Source organism: Xenopus laevis, chromosome 7L (genome assembly GCF_017654675.1).
Source record: "Xenopus laevis strain J_2021 chromosome 7L, Xenopus_laevis_v10.1, whole genome shotgun sequence".
Lineage (NCBI taxonomy): Eukaryota > Metazoa > Chordata > Amphibia > Anura > Pipidae > Xenopus > Xenopus laevis.
Window position 1 is genome coordinate 67,513,755 of NC_054383.1, and position 18,505 is coordinate 67,532,259.

Here is an 18,505-nt window from a genome sequence, read left to right on the forward strand (position 1 = left end):
CCCTTAAGAAGCACCTAGTAATGCACTGTGAAAAATTATAATATATACTGACAAATGCACAAAAAGGTGGATGAAGTTCAGTGGGGGGGGGAAGAAAATGGAAATGGAAAATCAGGGAAAGAATAACTGGGAATGAAAGATAATGGATAATGGGTATGGCATACGGTACAAAAAAAAAAAAAAGAGGAGCAAAATGAATGGATGGAGTTAAGAGGACATGTAAAAGAATGAGAGGATCTGGCATTGTGCCAGCAAATTGTCCCAATATTCAAAAAGCAAATATGACTCTAAGTCACAGAACTATAGTCCTGTTAGTCTGATGTCAGTGGTAGAAAAACTCTTTAAAGGAGAAGGTAACCCTTTTGCAAAAAAAAACCCCCGTACTCCCACCCCTACGTAAACCCCCCCCCTCCTCCCACCAGGCTAACTAACCCCCCCCCGGGGAAATACCCCATACTCACCCCTTGGCGCAGATTCTTCCAGCAGAGTTCCACCATAGTTAGCATGGGAGGAGGGTCTATCTGGGGTGGGGAGTACAGGTTTTTTTGCAAAAGGGTTTCCTTCTCCTTTAAAGAGGGTAACAATGGACAAAATACTGGAATACTTTCAAATCCCAATACTAAATACTATGAGTGTGCCATCGTGGTTTTATGTGTAATAAATCGTGCCAGAATAATTGAATGGCCTTTTATGAGCAGGTGAGCAGGAAACTAGACACTGGGATCACTGTCTATGTGACCTACTTAGATTTTGCTAAACATTACCATGAAAGTAAGCTATTGATTAAAATAGTTCTTCATAGTGAGGCTGCAAAATGCCCTACCAGTTGATGGTGTGATGTAAGATTCCATTAAGGCCTTTAAGATAACTATTTGCACAGATATTCAGTTTGTTTTGTATATGAATACGTGTGTGTTTATTGATTACCTGTTAATTATATAGCACAGACATATTCCACAGCTCTGTACAGGAAATATACATCATTGACATCAGTTTCTTCCGCAGTGGAGTCTACAATTAAAAAGAGAACTAAAGCTTAAAGGAACAGTTCAGTGTAAAAATATGAACTGGATAAATAGATAAGCTGTGCAAAAAAAAAAAAAAAAAAATAATCAATATAGTTTTGGATTCTATAAAGGCTGGAGTGACTAGATGTCCAACATAATAGCCAGAAAACTACTTCCTGCTTTGCAGTTCTCTAATTCTGAGTTACTCAGTGACTTTAAAGGAGAATGCAAACCCTCCGCCATTTTCTTCTTCTTTGGTAATCTTTTCATCTTCTTCTGGCGCTTCCGCAATTCCCTTGATTTTTGTCGCATGCGCAGTTGTTCGGGACTGGCAGACTGCTCCAACTGCGTATGCACCAATACGGCACTTCCCGAAGATTACCGAAGAGAAGAAGATGGTGCCCGTGAACTCCACTGGACAGAATCTGCACCAAGGTGTAAGTAAAAAGTCAGGGGCATTTACCTGGGGTAGCAGCTAGATTGTGAAGGAGGAGGGTGTATGTAGGGTGGGGGGGGGGTTTCAATAAGGGGTTGAATTCTCCTTTAAGGGGCCACATGGGACATAACTGTTCAGTAAATTTGCAATTGATACTTAGCATGCAGGTCAGATTTAAAAGCAAACAGTTATGACCCATGTGCCCCCGCCCCTCAAGTTGATTGGTTACTGCCTGGAAACCAATAAGAGAGCTGCAAAGTAGTGTTCTGGCTATCATGTTAGACATCCAGTCACTCCAGCCTTTATAGATTTCTGGCTAACTAACAATATTGAGAACATTTTTTATTTTGCACAGCTTATCTATTTACCGTGTTTTTATGTTTATACTGAACAATTCCTTTAACAAACAAGTGTGGTATAAATACTGCACATTATGTTTTCAGATTATGTTCTAGCCCAAGGCAACCACAGCCCTTTTGCCACTGTCCCAGTAGCACGGTGACCCTATCTACTTTTCTGCTGATTCACTGCACATGCTCTGTGCTGCTGTTACCTCAGGTTAGAGATGGACTCCCAATATGGTGCATATAGAACATAAACATAACAAAACAAGGCTGATTAGTAATTAATTTAGATTCCCATTCTCAGATCAAAATATATCTTTATAGAACTTAAGGTGTAACTAGACACAATCTCTTGGTCCTGCACAAACAGCTGAAATGAACATAACTGTATCAATGTGAAGGATCAATATTTTTCAGAATTCACAACTGCTGTCAAGCACAGTAATAGGTTATTACCCGGTGCTACTGCGGAATGATGAACACGCAATGTTCCTTCTTACCACTCCCTCAGACCACACCACTGTGACAAATTATGCCTCAGCCGCTATTTCGTCCGTCCTTTGGCACAACATACAGCATCAAATCTGCAGCGCGGGCCGAACGGGAAGTAGAAGAGTATACTGTCCCAGGGCGTTTTACCTCATTTCCTTCTACACGCGGCACTGCGTTCCATCTGGGAACTCTACTCAATAAAGGTGCAAATAGCCGCACTTTGACTTTGCGTAGTCAAATATGACTCAAGCGCGCAGTTAAGAGAAGGGAGGTAAAATAATAAATAACAGTACCCTCCGTTATCCCCCTTTCGCCCACAGAATACACGCAATATCAGCTGGAACGCACGGCCATGTTTTGTGGAGTTGCGGTTTGGAACGCGAGTTTGCTGATAGAAGGAAGTGAGGTAAAACCTGAGACAAACTCCTTCATAATTGCACTTTCGTCCCACACTGGAGCATTAATGCCTTGTGCTGAGCTAAAGGACGGAACTAGTGGATGAGAGGTGTCATTTACTACATCGCAGGTATCTGAATTACTGGTAAGAAGAGAAGATTGTCCTCTTATTATCTAAAATTAAAGAGGGATATACTGAAGCTCTGTTATATTCTTGCATCTATCGTTTGTGCAGTTGTGGATGCTACCATTACTGACACTGCTTTGATGCATCTGTTGATGTGCCCACAAGTAACAAGCAATGTTATTTTAATCCCTTTACCCGTCAGTACACGGATTAAGTTTATTTATTGGCAAAAAGCTGACCTCCAAGGATCAATTGAGGTACAACATTCCAAAAAGCTTTTTTATGTTCTTTTTGTCCAGCCACAGCTGCCTTCAACTACTTGCTAACTGGCAGCAATGGGGCCACATATGGGTTGCTTTACAGAATAGTCCTTTCTACATTGCTGACTTTCCTTGTCCTTCATCATACAATAATTTAATATAATTGGCCACAGTGAATATCATTGTAGTTATTTTTGCATGAGTTTGCCAGTTGCTGTTGGTTTTTTTTAACGTTGGTGCAATGAATAAGGCATGTATTGAAATTTAAAGGGAATTGCCACCTGTACGATTTTTCAAGTTAGGAAATCTGGACAGGGCTTTAAAATGAATGGCATAGAGATCAGCCAATCGGCAATTGCCACGTCATAACCCGACCCCTGCAATAAAAAGCAAACCCTCAAGCTCACCTTGCCTGCCCCTGACATCATCCACCCGCCTCTGTTGTCACTAGACTCGCCTGTGTAGTGGCAGGAGGTGGCAACCCTATATAGCATAACTAAAAATACACTCTAATTTTGTAGGCAATAATAATAAATAATGATATGATCAAAAGTCAGCTCTTGCAGTGTCAAAAAAAACTAATTAAATTCTTGCATAATATGTATAACCGACATTTCAGTCCCCATTGGGACCTTTTATTTATAATATATAATAATATATTGTGGTTTAACTTTGGGCTAAAAATAATTACAATGTTTCAAAATGGTCCTGTTATTGGAGCTCCCTATAGATCTTCTTCTATAGTCCCAATCCATGTTTCAAAGGGTGGGTCTGTCGTAAAGGTCCTTTCCAGAAGCACAGTAGGAGGGGATTAGCCAATCACAAACCGACAGAAACACAAGCAATTACAGGCTTTAGTTCCCTATCAGGTCAGCCTAGCTACTGACAAACTTTGAAATTGAAAGTAAAGTCACATTCTTCTTCGTGTTCTTTAAGGAATTGTTCAGTGTATAAATATAAACTAGGTAAAAAGAGAGAGACTGTGCAAAATAAATAATGTTACTAATATAGTTGGTTAGCCAAAAATGTCATCTATAAAGGCTAGAAACATTTTTTTTATTTTGCACAGCCTATATATTTACCCAGTTTTTATTTTTGCACAGAACTGTTCCTTTAAGCACACCATCTAAAAAATCACTTGTCTACTTTGTCTACTAAAGAGTCTACTATAGAGACAAACCCATCTCTTCTTCCTCCTGCGGCAGTCTCTTAGATCAGATCATTATACAAATAGCATCTCCGTATACTGGTGATTTGTTTTCATTTTGTTCAGAAGAACAAAAAGCAGATTGTGACTTTACTTTCATATTTTGCCCTGGATGTTCAACACAAGTCCTGTTTGTCAAACTAATGTTGAAAAAGGATATACTGCCCCTTTGAACAATAATGCTCTTATAAGCTGAATACTTCTATTTACCCTATGGATATTGAATGCTTTTATCGACAAATCATTCTTTTTCAAGGAAAATTATCCATTTAAAATGAATACTTAAAGAGCAAGTCAACCCCAAAATAAAAATTTGCCTAATAAAAGAAAACCTAATTCTAAGCAACTTTCCAATATCCATTTTTTAAACATTTTCAATGCTTTTTAAAGTCTTAAAAAGTCTTATAAGTCTTAGTTCTCCAGTAAAGACAGGTCTGTTAATCCGCTGCCTTGTCTTACATTGTCTGAGCCATCAGGGCAGAGAACAGAAAGGGACAGACAAACACTACTTTTAATAGCAATACATATACAAATAACTTAAAACCCATAGAAAAATTGTAATGAATGTATATTGCAAAGTTGCTTAGCATTATGTTTTCTTTTGTTAGGCAAAATAATAATTTTTTGAGTTGGCATTTTTTTTTTAACCAGAAGATGATAATTATTCTAAGTGACCTATGATAGAATCTTTAGGGCTTCAATGTTCATATCGGTAAATATTAGCCTTCTTTATAAGCCTTATCCACTATTTTGCTGTGCTCCCTTACTGATCAACATAAATACTGAAGATTCTTACTAACTGTTGATGTTTTATAAATTAATGTAGTCATTTCTCAGTTACAGTTGTGGACACAATTGGCTAGGATTTATGGAATTAAAAACTTTCTGTGATCAGAGTTATACCTGAGGGCATGAAAACAGATACACATTCATCACAGATTATCAGATAATATCTTATTACTATATGCTGGTGTTAATGATATCTAATATATCACAATTTCGTTTTTGGGGTTTTTTTTCTTTTTTTTGCAGTTGCACTTACTGGAGGTTATCATGAAGTCAGATGACTGCCTGAATGATGTTAGTATTGAAACTGAGAACTTAAATGGCGTGGACTTGACAAAATTCTCTGGGGAGGCCCATTTATTGTCTAATGGCACAGCGCCTCCATATATAAATAAAGCTCTACCAAAGGCTCCCAGCTTCAAACAAAAATGTGCCACTTATGTGCTGGCACTACGTCCCTGGAGCTTTAGTGCCTCTCTTATTCCAGTAGCATTGGGAACTGCCATTGCCTATCGCTCTGAAGGCTCATTGGATTTATTGCTTTTTGTTGTCTGTGCTGTGGCAGTGCTAGCTGTGCATGGAGCTGGGAATCTAGTAAACACATACTATGACTTCTCCAAAGGTATTGATCACAAGAAAAGTGATGACCGAACCTTGGTAGACCATATCCTTGAACCGCAGGATGTTGTGCGGTTTGGTGTTTTTCTTTACACTTTGGGTTGTTTGTGTGCTGCCTGCCTCTACTTCCTATCCAAGCTGAAGCTGGAACACCTGGCTCTTATATATTTTGGAGGACTGTCTAGTTCGTTCCTTTATACGGGAGGTATGTATGACAGAAACAACATTAAAGAAATAACTTTTTTTTTGATCAAGAATGTGTGTAGGTTTAATTGGGGACAGCATCACTATATAGTATGATTATGTAACATACATAATAACTTTGACAAAAAATATTTATACACAGGGCATATACCTGCCAACTACTGTGCTCACAGACTAGCAAATATGAACATAATTCACATGTAAGTACAATATCTAAAGCTATTAATAAACACTAGCAATGTACATAGGTTTGCACAGGTCATATCATCGGAACCAAAATGTTACACCTCCCCCCCACACACACACACACACACACACAGTGAATAGAATTGTCGGGTTTGCTCCCTGGGGTGGTTCACCTTTAAGTTAACTTTTAGTAAATGACCAATAGAATAGAATGAGCAATTCTTAGCAACTTTTCATTTGGTCTTCATTTTTTTATAGTTTTTGATTATTTGCCTTCTTCTTCTTCTTCTGACAGTATCCAGCTTTTAAATGGGGGTCGCTGCCCCCCATCTAGAAACAAATGCTCTGTAAGGCTACAATTGAATTGTCATTGTTACTTTTTATTACTCCTCTTTCTATTCAGGCCCTCTCCTGTTTATATTCTCTTATTCAAATCAGTGCATAGTTGCTAAAGTAATTTGCACCCTAACAACCAGATTGCTAATTTTACAAACTGGAGAGCTGCTTAATAAAAACTCAAAAAGCACAAATAATAAAAAATGTAAACCAACAGCAATTTGTCTCAGAATATCACCCTCTACATCATACTAAAAGTTAATGTAAAGGTGAACAACCCCTTTAAGGCCTGTGCCAGACTTAGCGGACCTTAGCCTGCAGTGAAACACAGGCTGAGAATTTGCTTCTCCACTGATTGATGTGCCTGCACCCAGATACAATACCTTGGCCCGGGTGCAGGCAAAAGCTGCAGATTTGGCACCAAAACAAGAGAGTTTGCCTGCACCCAGGCTGAGCTAAATTATTTGGGTGCAGGCACATCAAGCAGCGGAGGAGCGGATTCTCGACCCGTGTTTCTCTGCAGGCCAAGTTCTGCTGTGTCTGTCAAGGCAACATAATGCCACAGCACTGCAATCCAAACTTTTTTTAGGCCAGAGGTATGCTACATCTGGCACTGAACTTATATTCAGCAAAATGTGAGTTTAGAGCTTAATAAATAAAAACTCGCCCATGTTCTGTTCATTCCTATGGGATTTTTAGAACGGTATTTATCAAATGGTGAGTTATAAATTCACATTTTGATAAATCTGCCCCTTAGAATAAGATTTTGCTTTGTGCATGTGCAGTAGGGTGAAGTCCCACTATTTTATGTTTGTAGATAGCACGTCTTTCTGCTATATAGGAGCAGCCATAATATTTTTTTTTATTGATGCAGTCATGTCTGAATAACTTATAACCATGCAAGATTGTGGGGCTTATTTATAAACACTGGGCAAATTTGCACCTGGGTAATAACCCATGGCATCAATCAGATGATTGCTTTCGGTGTTCAGACTACAGCTCACTGAAAAAAGTTATTGTTGCTATAGGTTACTGCCAAGGTGCAAATTTGCCCAGTGTGTATAAATGATCCCCTGTGTCTTTCACTTGGACTCACTTGGGAACACAATTGTGTTTTCTTATGCCAAATAGCTGAATAGAACAACAAAAGCACTGAACACTTTTAAGTTTAAAACTCCCTAAATCCCCAACTGGGCAGAGCCAGGATACCGTTATGGAAATTTTGGTTAGTTGCTGGCTGCCAGGTACTTTAATTATGGTAAGAATTTAATAGATCCTAAAAACAAATATGGCTATAAAAGCTGTATTTATATGTAAAGGGTTCAATGCACCACCCTCAAGATTTAGCATATCTATAACATTAATAATTCCGGCATTTACATTTGTGCAGACAAGCTCTCCATCTTTTTTTTTTTTTTTTAAAAGGAGTGTCACTAACCCTGCAAGTGCTCCGTCTATGCTGGAAAGATGCTGAAAAGCTAAACTTTCAGATTGTCACAATTCATGAAGCAGAAAATGTGTTTCGTCTGTCACAGAAATTGATGCAACTGGCCTGATTATTACATTCTAGATATTACTGGGCCCCACGGCAAATTATTTTTCAGGCTCCAAAAATGTATAGAGGTTGACTTGCTTTACCTATATTTATTGAAATGATGTATGCATAGGACTTCATGGGGCCACTATACCTCCTGGGCCCCCTTGCAGCCGTAAGGTTTGCTTCCTCTGAAGTTACACTCTTAAATTGCTACCTAAACTGGTGACTGACTGCAAAAGAAATGGGGAGCAACTAGCGATATATTCAGAATCACATATTTTCGTTACGAAAGGACTTTGGTTGCCTTGGGCTGGTACACCCCCAAAACATAATGTGCAGCATTTCTATTTCTTTGTTAAAGGGATACTGTCATGGGGAAAAAAAATTTTTTCAAAATGAATCAGTTAATAGTGCTGCTCCAGCAGAATTCTGCATTGAAATCCATTTCTCAAAAGAGCAAACAGATTTTTTTTTATATTCTATTTTGAAATCTGATATGGGGCTAGACATATTGTCAATTTCCCAGCTGCCCCAAGTCATGTGACTTGTGCTCTGATAAACTTCAATCACTTTTTACTGATGTACTGCAAGTTGGAGTGATATCACCCCCCCCCCTCCCTTTTTCCCCCCAGCAGCCTAACAAAAGAACAATGGGAAGGTAACCAGATAACAGCTCCCTAACACAAGATAACAGCTGCCTGGTAGATCTAAGAACAACACTCAATAGTAAAAACCCATGTCTCACTGAGACACATTCAGTTACATTGAGAAGGAAAAACAGCAGCCTGCCAGAAAGCATTTCTCTTCTTAAGTGCAGGCACAAGTCACATGACCAGGGGCAGCTGGGAAATTGACAGAATGTCTAGCCCCATGTCAGATTTCAAAATTGAATATAAAAAAATCTGTTTGCTCTTTTGAGAAATGGATTTCAGTGCAGAATTCTGCTGGAGTAGCACGATTAACTGATGTGTTTTGAAAAAAACATGTTTATCGATGACAGGATCACTTTAAATATTACTTCTCCTTTGTCATGTTAGCTTTCTTCGTTTGTAACTTCTCTTTAAAATTGCTAAGGCAAAATAGTGCTTTTAGTTTTTTTGTTTTTTAAATCTATGGCTCTGTTGTTGAGCGCTGACCCTTTGTTTTAATACTGATTTTTTTGTATCTTTTTCTGTATCTTTACAGGAATAGGATTTAAGTATGTTGCTCTGGGAGATCTTGTAATCCTTATCACATTTGGTCCACTGGCTGTTATGTTTGCTCATGCAGTGCAAGTTGGTTACCTTGCAGTAACTCCTTTGCTGTATGCTGTGCCCCTTGCTCTCAGCACAGAAGCCATTCTTCATAGTAACAATACTCGGGACATGGAATCTGATCGACAGGCTGGCATAGTAACGCTTGCCATTCTCATTGGCCCAATGTTTTCATATATGCTGTATAACTTGCTTGTTTTTCTTCCGTATCTTATATTTTCAATCCTTGCAACAAGGTACACGATAAGCATGGCCTTGCCACTGCTCACTGTCCCACTGGCTTTTTCTCTAGAGAGACAATTCAGAAGTCAAAACTTCAACAAAATTCCACAGAGGACAGCCAAACTCAATCTCCTTATTGGCATTTTTTATGTTTTTGGAATTGTTCTAGCCCCAGCTGGCTCTCTTCCGTGACTATAACAAAAATCTTTATACCTTTTTATGGTGTATTCAAGAGGGTAATTATAACACAATAAAATGATGAAAATATGAAAAGGTCACAGTGGTCCTGTTACCTCAGATTTTATTTATTTTGTGTTTTATGTCATCACCAGACAAAATTTCTACTGTATCAAAATATTCAGTAAACTGTTTAAAGGTACCCTGTTTATATCCCTATTTGTAATGCCACAATGAACTGTTAAGCTGTTTAGCGGACAGGAAGACATGCAAAGGCAGTTCGGGGAGATTGTTGCCCAGAAGAAGAGTCGATTATTTGCCAGGCGACTGAATCTCCCCGAATCTGCTCGTGTGGACTGACCCTAACCGGTAATTCAGTAAAAAAAAATACCCAAGTGCTTTTTCTTCAATCAGGGAGATTTTTTGGCATGGATTGTGTTAGGTTATCACTGTTTTCTATCTTTACTCTTCCTGTAGACTTCAATAAAATTATTGATGTATGCAAATCTTTTTATTGTAACTTCTAACCTTGCAAAGGTTGCAAAGTTAAGTGTTTTTTGTTTTTCTTTAAAACTGTTTTCTCGAGTCATGTTCAGCTGCAGCTCCTGTAAGAAAAGAGATGTCACTCTGGCACTGGTAAGTAAAAGAACATGGATGGATGCAAGGTTAGGTATAAAAAGTAGGAAAACACTACAAAGGAGTGTTCAAGGCATACAGACACTTTCCTGTTAAAAAAAACCAGATGCAGCATAAAAATCAAATCCTTCTAAATTTGCATGTTGCAGTTTCCTTATGAAAAAGAAAAAAACAAAGATTAAGGCAATGTCAGTTAATTGCTTGTATGTTAAATGTACAAGGTATTTATCTCTCCCTTTTCAGAGATTAAAGGAGAAGGAAAGGCTTTGTTCACTTGGGGGTGCCAAATGTTAGGCAACCCCAAGTGATTGTATTGATTTACCAGAAACCCCCTGCCGGTGCTCCTATCAGCAGAAAACTGCACCAGCCCAGGGTTATACCAGTGAGCACCACGGAGCGATCCAGTTCCGGCATTTTCTTTCTTCAAATTTCCCGGGCAAATGCATGCGCAGTTGAACAAAATAGACAACTTTTTAGTCACTGGGGATGCCTAATACCCCAAATATTTACACTTTCCTTCTCCTTTACTAGGCTTGACCATGATAAAACTTTCAAAATCCTTGTCTGGTTTAGTTACCGTATATACTTGAGTATAAGCCGTCCCGATTATAAGCCGCGGTACCTAATTTTACCTCCAAAAACTGGGAAAGCTTATTGACTCGAATATAAGCCTAGGGTGAGAAATGCAGCAGCTTCTGGTAAGTTTCAATCAAAAAATTGAGGTGCCGGCGTCTCGTTTTTGGATGCCGGCGACCATTCTTGGACGCCGGCGAATATTCTTGGACGCTGGCGACCGTTTTTGCACTTGACCCGAGTATAAGCCGAGGTAGAGTTTTTCAGCATATTTTGGGGGCTGAAAAACTCGGCTTATACTCGATGTTAGATGTTGGAGAGATGCGTGAGAAACTTAACCTGCACTGTTAATGTGCCGTGTGTGTAGTCTTTTGAAGAGAGGAAGCCGTGCATACTCTCTGACTGGAATTTACTTTGCGTTATTGACCGTCTTTTGAGTGATCATGGATAGGGTAAAAAAAGCATTGTCATTTTATAGAACTAGGCATGTATCTGTGTTCCATTAAGGGGCCAATTCACTAACTTCGAGTGAAGGATTCGAAGGTAAAAAACTTTGAATTTCGACGTTTTTTTTGGGCTACTTGGACCATCGAATGGGCTACTTCGACTACGACTTCGAATCGAAGGATTCGTAGTAAAAATCGTTCGACTATTCGACCATTCGATAGTCGAAGTACTGTCTCTTTAACCCTTTAAGTGCCACAGAACGTAGAATCTACGTTCTGTGGAAAAGTAACTTGAAATGCCACAGAACGTAGATTCTACGTTCTGCAGCACTTCCGGGTTCTGGAGCGGAGGAGCGGCTGTTAGAGCCGCTCGCTCCGTTCCGCTTCGATCCCCTGCCCCTAGGCAACGAGCAGAGCAGGGGATCGAGTGGCCCCTGGGGATTGGGGGGGTCACTTACACTCACTGCACTTACACACACGTGCACACGCACACACGCGCACATAACATGTAATTTACCATTTGTGCACACGCACATACATGGCATTGTGGCTTTTTTTTTTTTTTTCTTATCGCATCGTCTCTTTTTTTTGCTGAAAAAAATGTTTTATTGCCATTACGAATAGCGTATTCGCTAACCGTACTGTGCAATATCTTTTGTATGTTATTTTGGTGATTATATTGCAATTTTGGGTATTTTGGTGCATTTTTAGCCATTTTATTGCATTTTCAGCTCTGCATATGTTGTGTTCACTTGTTTCTAGCCGTATAACCTGTTTGGCCCAGCTAAAATATTCAAACTGTGATTCTGATGGCCGATAACACTATTCTTGAAAAAAAACATTGATTTTTGTGGTTTTATTGGATTTTTTTTCATTTCACTCTTTACTGCCTTATTTTGTTTTGCCTTGTAAATTTTATCTACTATATATCCATTTGGGGGTCTCTGTGCGCCACATAGTTTGGTATATCTATGCATATTGGGCATCAAAGTGTTCAGTAGACCCCTGGCGTTCATATTTAGGATGTTTTATGCTGATACGTTACGAAACGTGGAGCATATAATGGGGTAAAATTCAAGCTTTGTGACGATTTTCAGAAATTTGATAAAAACCGTTATGTTCAGCATTGCTTTGCAGTTTGGCAGTTTGTAGTAGAAACACTTATTTACCCATATTGGATTCATCAGAATGTGTACTTTCTGAAAATATATGGTTTTCTGGGGTCTCTGTACTGTTAGGGGGGTCTAATGTCGCATAATACACACACCAGGTGCTTATATTGCAGCAGCCAGCGCGTCAGCCGTGAAAATGTATATACACTATTGTCATTTGGGGGTCTCTATGCGCCACATAGTTTGGTATATCTATGCATATTGGGCATCAAAGTGTTCAGTAGACCCCTGGCGTTCATATTAAGGATGTTTTATGCTGATACGTTACGAAACGTGGAGCATATAATGGGGTAAAATTCAAGCTTTGTGACGATTTTCAGAAATTTGATAAAAACCGTTATGTTCAGCATTGCTTTGCAGTTTGGCAGTTTGTAGTAGAAACACTTATTTACCCATATTGGATTCGTCAGAATGTGTACTTTCTGAAAATATATGGTTTTCTGGGGTCTCTGTACTGTTAGGTGGTCTAATGTCGCATAATACACACACCGGGTGGTTATGTTGCAGCAGCCAGCGCGTCAGCCGTGAAAATGTCTATACATATTGTCATTTGGGGGTCTCTGTGCGCCACATAGTTTGGTATATCTATGCACATTGGGCATCAAACTATTTAGTAGACCCGTATGTTTATATTTAGGATGCTTTATGCTGGTAATGATACATGGACAATACGATGCTGGAAAGTTGAAGCTTTGAGGCAATTTTCAGATATTTCACCAAAACCGCCAAATTTGGCAAAGCCTTGCGACTCAGTAGTTTGGAGCAGAAAAGCATGGGTACCCATTTTAGATTCTGTAGAATGTGTACTTTCCAAAAATGTATGGGTTTGGGGGGTAAACATATATTTCTGTGTTTTTACCCCACAAAAATGCAGACAATGTGCTGATTTTTCATTAGCTGAAGTTACCCACAGGACAATTTGTATGTGCTAACTTCATTTTGGGGCCTCTAAATGCCATATAATTTGGTAAACCTATGCTATGCACAGTGGGCACCAAACTGTTTGGAGGACCCCTGGCAATCACAATTTGGGTGCTTTTTTGTGATACGTAATGATACATGGGCGATATGATGCTGGAAAGTTGAAGCATTGAGGCAATTTTCAGATATTTCACCAAAACCGACAACTTTGGGAAAGCCTTGCGACTCAGTAGTTTGGAGCAATAAGGCATGGGTACCCATTTTAGATTCTGTAGAATGTGTACTTTCCAAAAATGTATGGGTTTGGGGGGTAAACATATATTTCTGTGTTTTTACCCCACAAAAATGCAGTTAATGTGTTGAGCTTTCATTAGCTGAAGTTACCCACAGGACTATTTGTATGCACTAACTTCATTTTGAGGCCTCTAAATGCCAGATACTTTGGTAAACCTATGAACAATGGCCACCAAACTGTTCGGAGGAACCCTGGCAATCATATTTAGGGTGCTTTTTCTTGGTGCATAACGATACATGGGTGATATGGTGCTGAGAAGTTGAAGCTTTGAGGCAATTTTCAGATATTTCACCAAAACCGACAATTGTGGGAAAGCCTTGCGACTCAGTAGTTTGGAGCAGAAAGGCATGGGTACCCATTTTAGATTCGGTAGAATGTGTACTTTCCAAAACTATATGGGTTTTGGGGGGCAAACATATATTTCTGTGTTTTTACCCCACAAAAATGCAGTCAATGTGTTGATTTTTCATTAGCTGAAGTTACCCACGGAACTGTTTGTATGCGCTAACTTCATTTTGGGGCCTCTAAATGCCAGATACTTTGGTAAACTTATGAACCCTGGCAATCATATTTAGGGTGCTTTTTCTTAGTACGTAATGATACATGGGTGATATAGTGCTGGGAAGTTGAAGCTTTGAGGCAATTTTCAGATATTTCACCAAAACCGACAACTTTGGGAAAGCCTTGCAACTCAGTAGTTTGGAGCAGAAAGGCATGGGTACCCATTTTAGATTCAGTAGAATGTGTACTTTCCAAAAATATATGGGTTTGGGGGGTAAACATATATTTCTTTGTTTTTACCCCACAAAAATGCAGTCAATGTGTTGATTTCTCATTAGATGAAGTTACCTACAGGACTATTTGTCTGCGCTAACTTCATTTTGAGGCCTCTAAATGCCAGATACTTTGGTAAACCTATGAACAATGGCCACCAAACTGTTTGGAGGAACCCTGGCAATCATATTTAGGGTGCTTTTTCTTGGTGCGTAACGATACATGGGTGATATGGTGCTGAGAAGTTGAAGCTTTGAGGTAATTTTCAGATATTTCACCAAAACCGACAATTGTGGGAAAGCCTTGCGACTCAGTAGTTTGGAGCAGAAAGGCATGGGTACCCATTTTAGATTCGGTAGAATGTGTACTTTCCAAAAAGATATGGGTTTGGGGGGTAAACATATATTTCTGTGTTTTTACCCCACAAAAATGCAGTCAATGTGTTGATTTTTCATTAGCTGAAGTTACCCACGGGACTGTTTGTATGCGCTAACTTCATTTTGGGGCCTCTAAATGCCAGATACTTTGGTAAACCTATGAACAATGGCCACCAAACTGTTTGGAGGAACCCTGGCAATCATATTTAGGGTGCTTTTTCTTGGTGCGTAACGATACATGGGTGATATGGTACTGAGAAGTTGAAGCTTTGAGGCAATTTTCAGATATTTCACCAAAACCGACAATTGTGGGAAAGCCTTGCGACTCAGTAGTTTGGAGCAGAAAGGCATGGGTACCCATTTTAGATTCGGTAGAATGTGTACTTTCCAAAAAATATATGGGTTTTGGGGTAAACATATATTTCTGTGTTTTTACCCCACAAAAATGCAGTCAATGTGTTGATTTTTCATTAGCTGAAGTTACCGACGGGACTGTTTGTATGCGCTAACTTCATTTTGGGGCCTCTAAATGCCAGATACTTTGGTAAACCTATGAACAATGGCCACCAAAATGTTCAGAGGAACCATGGCAATCATATTTAGGGTGCTTTTTCTTAGTGCATAATGATACATGGGTGATATGGTGCTGGGAAGTTGAAGGTTTGAGGCAATTTTCAGATATTTCACCAAAACCGACAATTGTGGGAAAGCCTTGCGACTCAGTAGTTTGGAGCAGAAAGGCATGGGTACCCATTTTAGATTCGGTAGAATGTGTACTTTCCAAAAATATATGGGTTTGGGGGGTAAACATATATTTCTGTGTTTTTACCCCACAAAAAATGCAGTCAATGTGTTGATTTCTCAGTAGCTGAAGTAAAGTCCTGATCAATTTGGATGTGCTAACTTCATATTGGTGTCTCTAAATGCCAGATACTTTGGTATCCTATGCATAATGGGTATCAAACTGTTCAGTGGACCCCTGGCAATCATATTTCAGGTGCTTTTTCTTGGTACCTAATATAGTTTGGGATATGCGGAGCAGCAAATAAAACCTTTGAAATGATTTTTCAGAATTTTGAATTTTTTTTTGAAAAACCGCTATGTTCAGACAAGCTTTTATGTTTGGTAGTTGGGAGTAGAGAGACATAGTTACCCATTTTGTAATCGGCAGAATGTGTACTTTTCAAAAATGTATGGTTTTCTGGGGTAAACCTACGGTTTCAGGAGTTTTTGCCTTGGAATCTAAAGCATGCCGTTTTCTGCCTTAGTGCTTTCAAAATTCGGCAATATACTGCCGGGAGTTTTTGAGGTACAGAAGTCCTAAATCTCCCTAAAACTATACATATCTGGTATTGGCACGTTCGAGAGACATAAGGCTTTCCAAATCAGTTGGATTTTCATCCGTAAAATGAAATATTTTTCTGGTATAAATTGATATACGATGAAAAATGGTAATTTTTCATTTTTTTTTGGTATTTAGCACTATAAATTTTTTTGCACAGGTGGAAATACATGAAAACTCAGGCAGATTTAGAAAGCTCAGTTTCTACCGAAAAAAACAATGTATAGTTTTCCTAGGTAAACTATAGGTTTCCCCTCACAAAATGTTTCAAAAACGGCTGGCATTTCGCGTAACCAAAATGTGAAATTCTGCTGGCACTTAAAGGGTTAAAAAAAACCTTCGACCCCCTAGTTCGCCATCGAAAAGCTACCGAAGCCAATGTTAGCCTATGGGGAAGGTCCCCATAGGCTTGGCTAACTTTTTTTGATCGAAGGATATTCCTTCGATCGTTGAATTAAAATCCTTCGAAACGTTCGATTCGAAGGATTTTGTCGTTCGATCGAAGGAATTATCCTTCGATTGTTCGATCGAACTATCTGCGCTAAATCCTTCGACTTCGATATTCGAAGTCGAAGGATTTTAATTCCTAGTCGAATATCGAGGGTTAATTAACCCTCGATATTCAACCCATAGTGAATCGGCCCCAAATGTTTGCGGTAGAAATGCTTTTGTTTTGTTAATAAATTGAGCACTATGTTGGGAGAATGCTACTCCCCATTGAATGTGTTTAGTATGTATTTCCCAACATTCTTCATTCTGCATCTGCACACTTTTCTCAGTGAATCTGCCTGATCCACACAGACAGGTAAATGCCTAATATCTGAGTCTGAATGTGTAAAAACATTTAATGGTTTATTTTAAATTTTTTTCTTTTCTTTTAGTATTTATATTGCTTCCAACCTTAAACACACACAACATTTTACATTCTTAATTAAGAGTTATTATGGATACCCTGTGAACTAATTCTCTTTATACTAAGATGTTAAATGCACATAGTTGTGTTAATAAGCACTGTGTATAAAGCTAAGATGATTATTAGAATCTATGGTGCCGACTCTCTGGAACATTTGTGCGAAAGCCTTAGATTCTAGTTTGCGGAGTGTTAAATATTAAAGGGGACACTTTGCACCCTGTTAAGACATTTGTTTCCAAATCATTGTGTACTATATACCTATTTCAACAGAACAGCTCTTTAGACTGTTCTGTACAGGTATGGGATCTGTTATCCAGAAAGCTCAGAATAATGGAAAGACCATCTTCCATAGACTCTGTTTTATTCAAATAATCCAAATTAAGACTTAGACTTTAGACTTAAGGCATGAAGATTACTGAAAGATCCCTTATCTGGAAAACCCCAGGTCCCGAGCAGTTCCCATACCTGTACTAAAATTTTAATGGATAGAAATATTGTTATAAATGAAGCATCTCTTAGAAATTGCAGAGCCAAGCTTTAATCGGCTATAAAAGATCTCTACATCATATCCTTTTTCAAAAATGCTATTTAGTGATCAGTACATATTAAAGGACCAGTAACACAAAAAATCCCTTTAAGGAGTACAGTACTACTTGCTTCTATTCAGTGTTTTCGTAATCACTCTATTCTTTAGTCAAAGGCCTAACTTGTCTGTTGTGATTAATGAAACTTCATCAGGAAAAACAATTTTTTTTAAAAATATCTTCCTTTCTAGAAAATGCAAACTAAGTTGATTTTAAATAAATCCTTTTTAAAGGATTTCATTTCCTGGTGTTACTTGTTCTTTAATAATGAAGGGTTTTCTATTTAGTTTAATATAACTTTTTGCATATTTGCTGTTTTAATATTTTTGTTTGTATAAAATGAGTAGTCTTAAAGCTGTAGAAATGGCTTAGAAAATGCTAAGTCTTCTATATACTCCAAACCTCATATTTATACTTAAGCAATCATCTCTCTCTCTCTCTCTCTCTCTCTCTCTCTCTCTCTCTCTCTCTCTCTCTCTCTCTCTCTCTCTCTCTCTCTCTCTCCCCCCCCCCCCCCCCACATGGTTGATACTTTTTATAGAGAGCCAAAATGTCATTCTATAAGCAATCTTTATTTATTTTTTTGTTTGTTTAATAAAAATATTATATTAATATTTCATGTCTGTTTGTCTTGTATTAAACAATTTAGAAGGGAATAGGGATGCCACCTGTACGGATTTAATTTTCCAATTAAGGTAATCCAGACAGGACTTTTAAGTTAATGATGACCAGCCAATCACTGATCGCCATGTCATCAGCTCCACCGCCCCCCGATGTCATTGGCCAGCCCCCTGCCCATTTTCCCCTAACTCCCCTGAACTGAACCCTAGAATGACCTATTAATATAAAGGAAAACTGTACCTTCAGAATGTATACTTAACCAA

General features: G+C 38.6%; 2 protein-coding genes across 8 annotated transcripts in view; one reads left to right on the forward strand and one right to left on the reverse strand.

The window, feature by feature from the left end:
* The window catches only part of LOC108696363 (serine/threonine-protein kinase mTOR), a 122,286-nt gene extending 119,695 nt beyond the window's left edge, over positions 1–2,591 (reverse strand). The window contains exons 1-2 of one of the 6 annotated variants that reach the window (XM_018225661.2): positions 2,573–2,591; positions 928–1,011 (exon numbers count right to left, since the gene is read on the reverse strand). The gene's annotated coding sequence lies outside the window, so the exon portion shown is untranslated. The other 5 variants (XM_018225660.2, XM_018225659.2, XM_018225658.2 and 2 more) reach the window with 5 other exon arrangements.
* On the forward strand, positions 2,566–10,094 carry ubiad1.L (UbiA prenyltransferase domain containing 1 L homeolog). Of its 2 annotated transcripts, none has more exons than XM_018225664.2 (3): positions 2,566–2,820; positions 5,302–5,878; positions 9,122–10,094. In XM_018225664.2, the coding sequence occupies exons 2-3, from the start codon at positions 5,323–5,325 to the stop codon at positions 9,601–9,603; spliced, it is 1,038 nt and encodes a 345-aa protein (XP_018081153.1). In that variant the 5' UTR covers positions 2,566–2,820; positions 5,302–5,322; the 3' UTR covers positions 9,604–10,094. The 2 variants fall into 2 exon arrangements, with proteins under 2 accessions (XP_018081153.1, XP_018081154.1); XM_018225665.2 differs by having other exon boundaries at positions 2,566–2,805.
* Positions 10,095–18,505: the final 8,411 nt, after the last annotated feature.

Excerpts from the sequence above, each read along its gene's own strand:
- ubiad1.L (XM_018225664.2), top strand. The coding sequence starts at position 5,323 with ATGAAGTCAGATGACTGCCTGAATGATGTTAGTATTGAAACTGAGAAC. Across the intron at positions 5,879-9,121 it reads TTCGTTCCTTTATACGGGAG|GAATAGGATTTAAGTATGTT; the intron begins GTATGTATGACA and ends GTATCTTTACAG.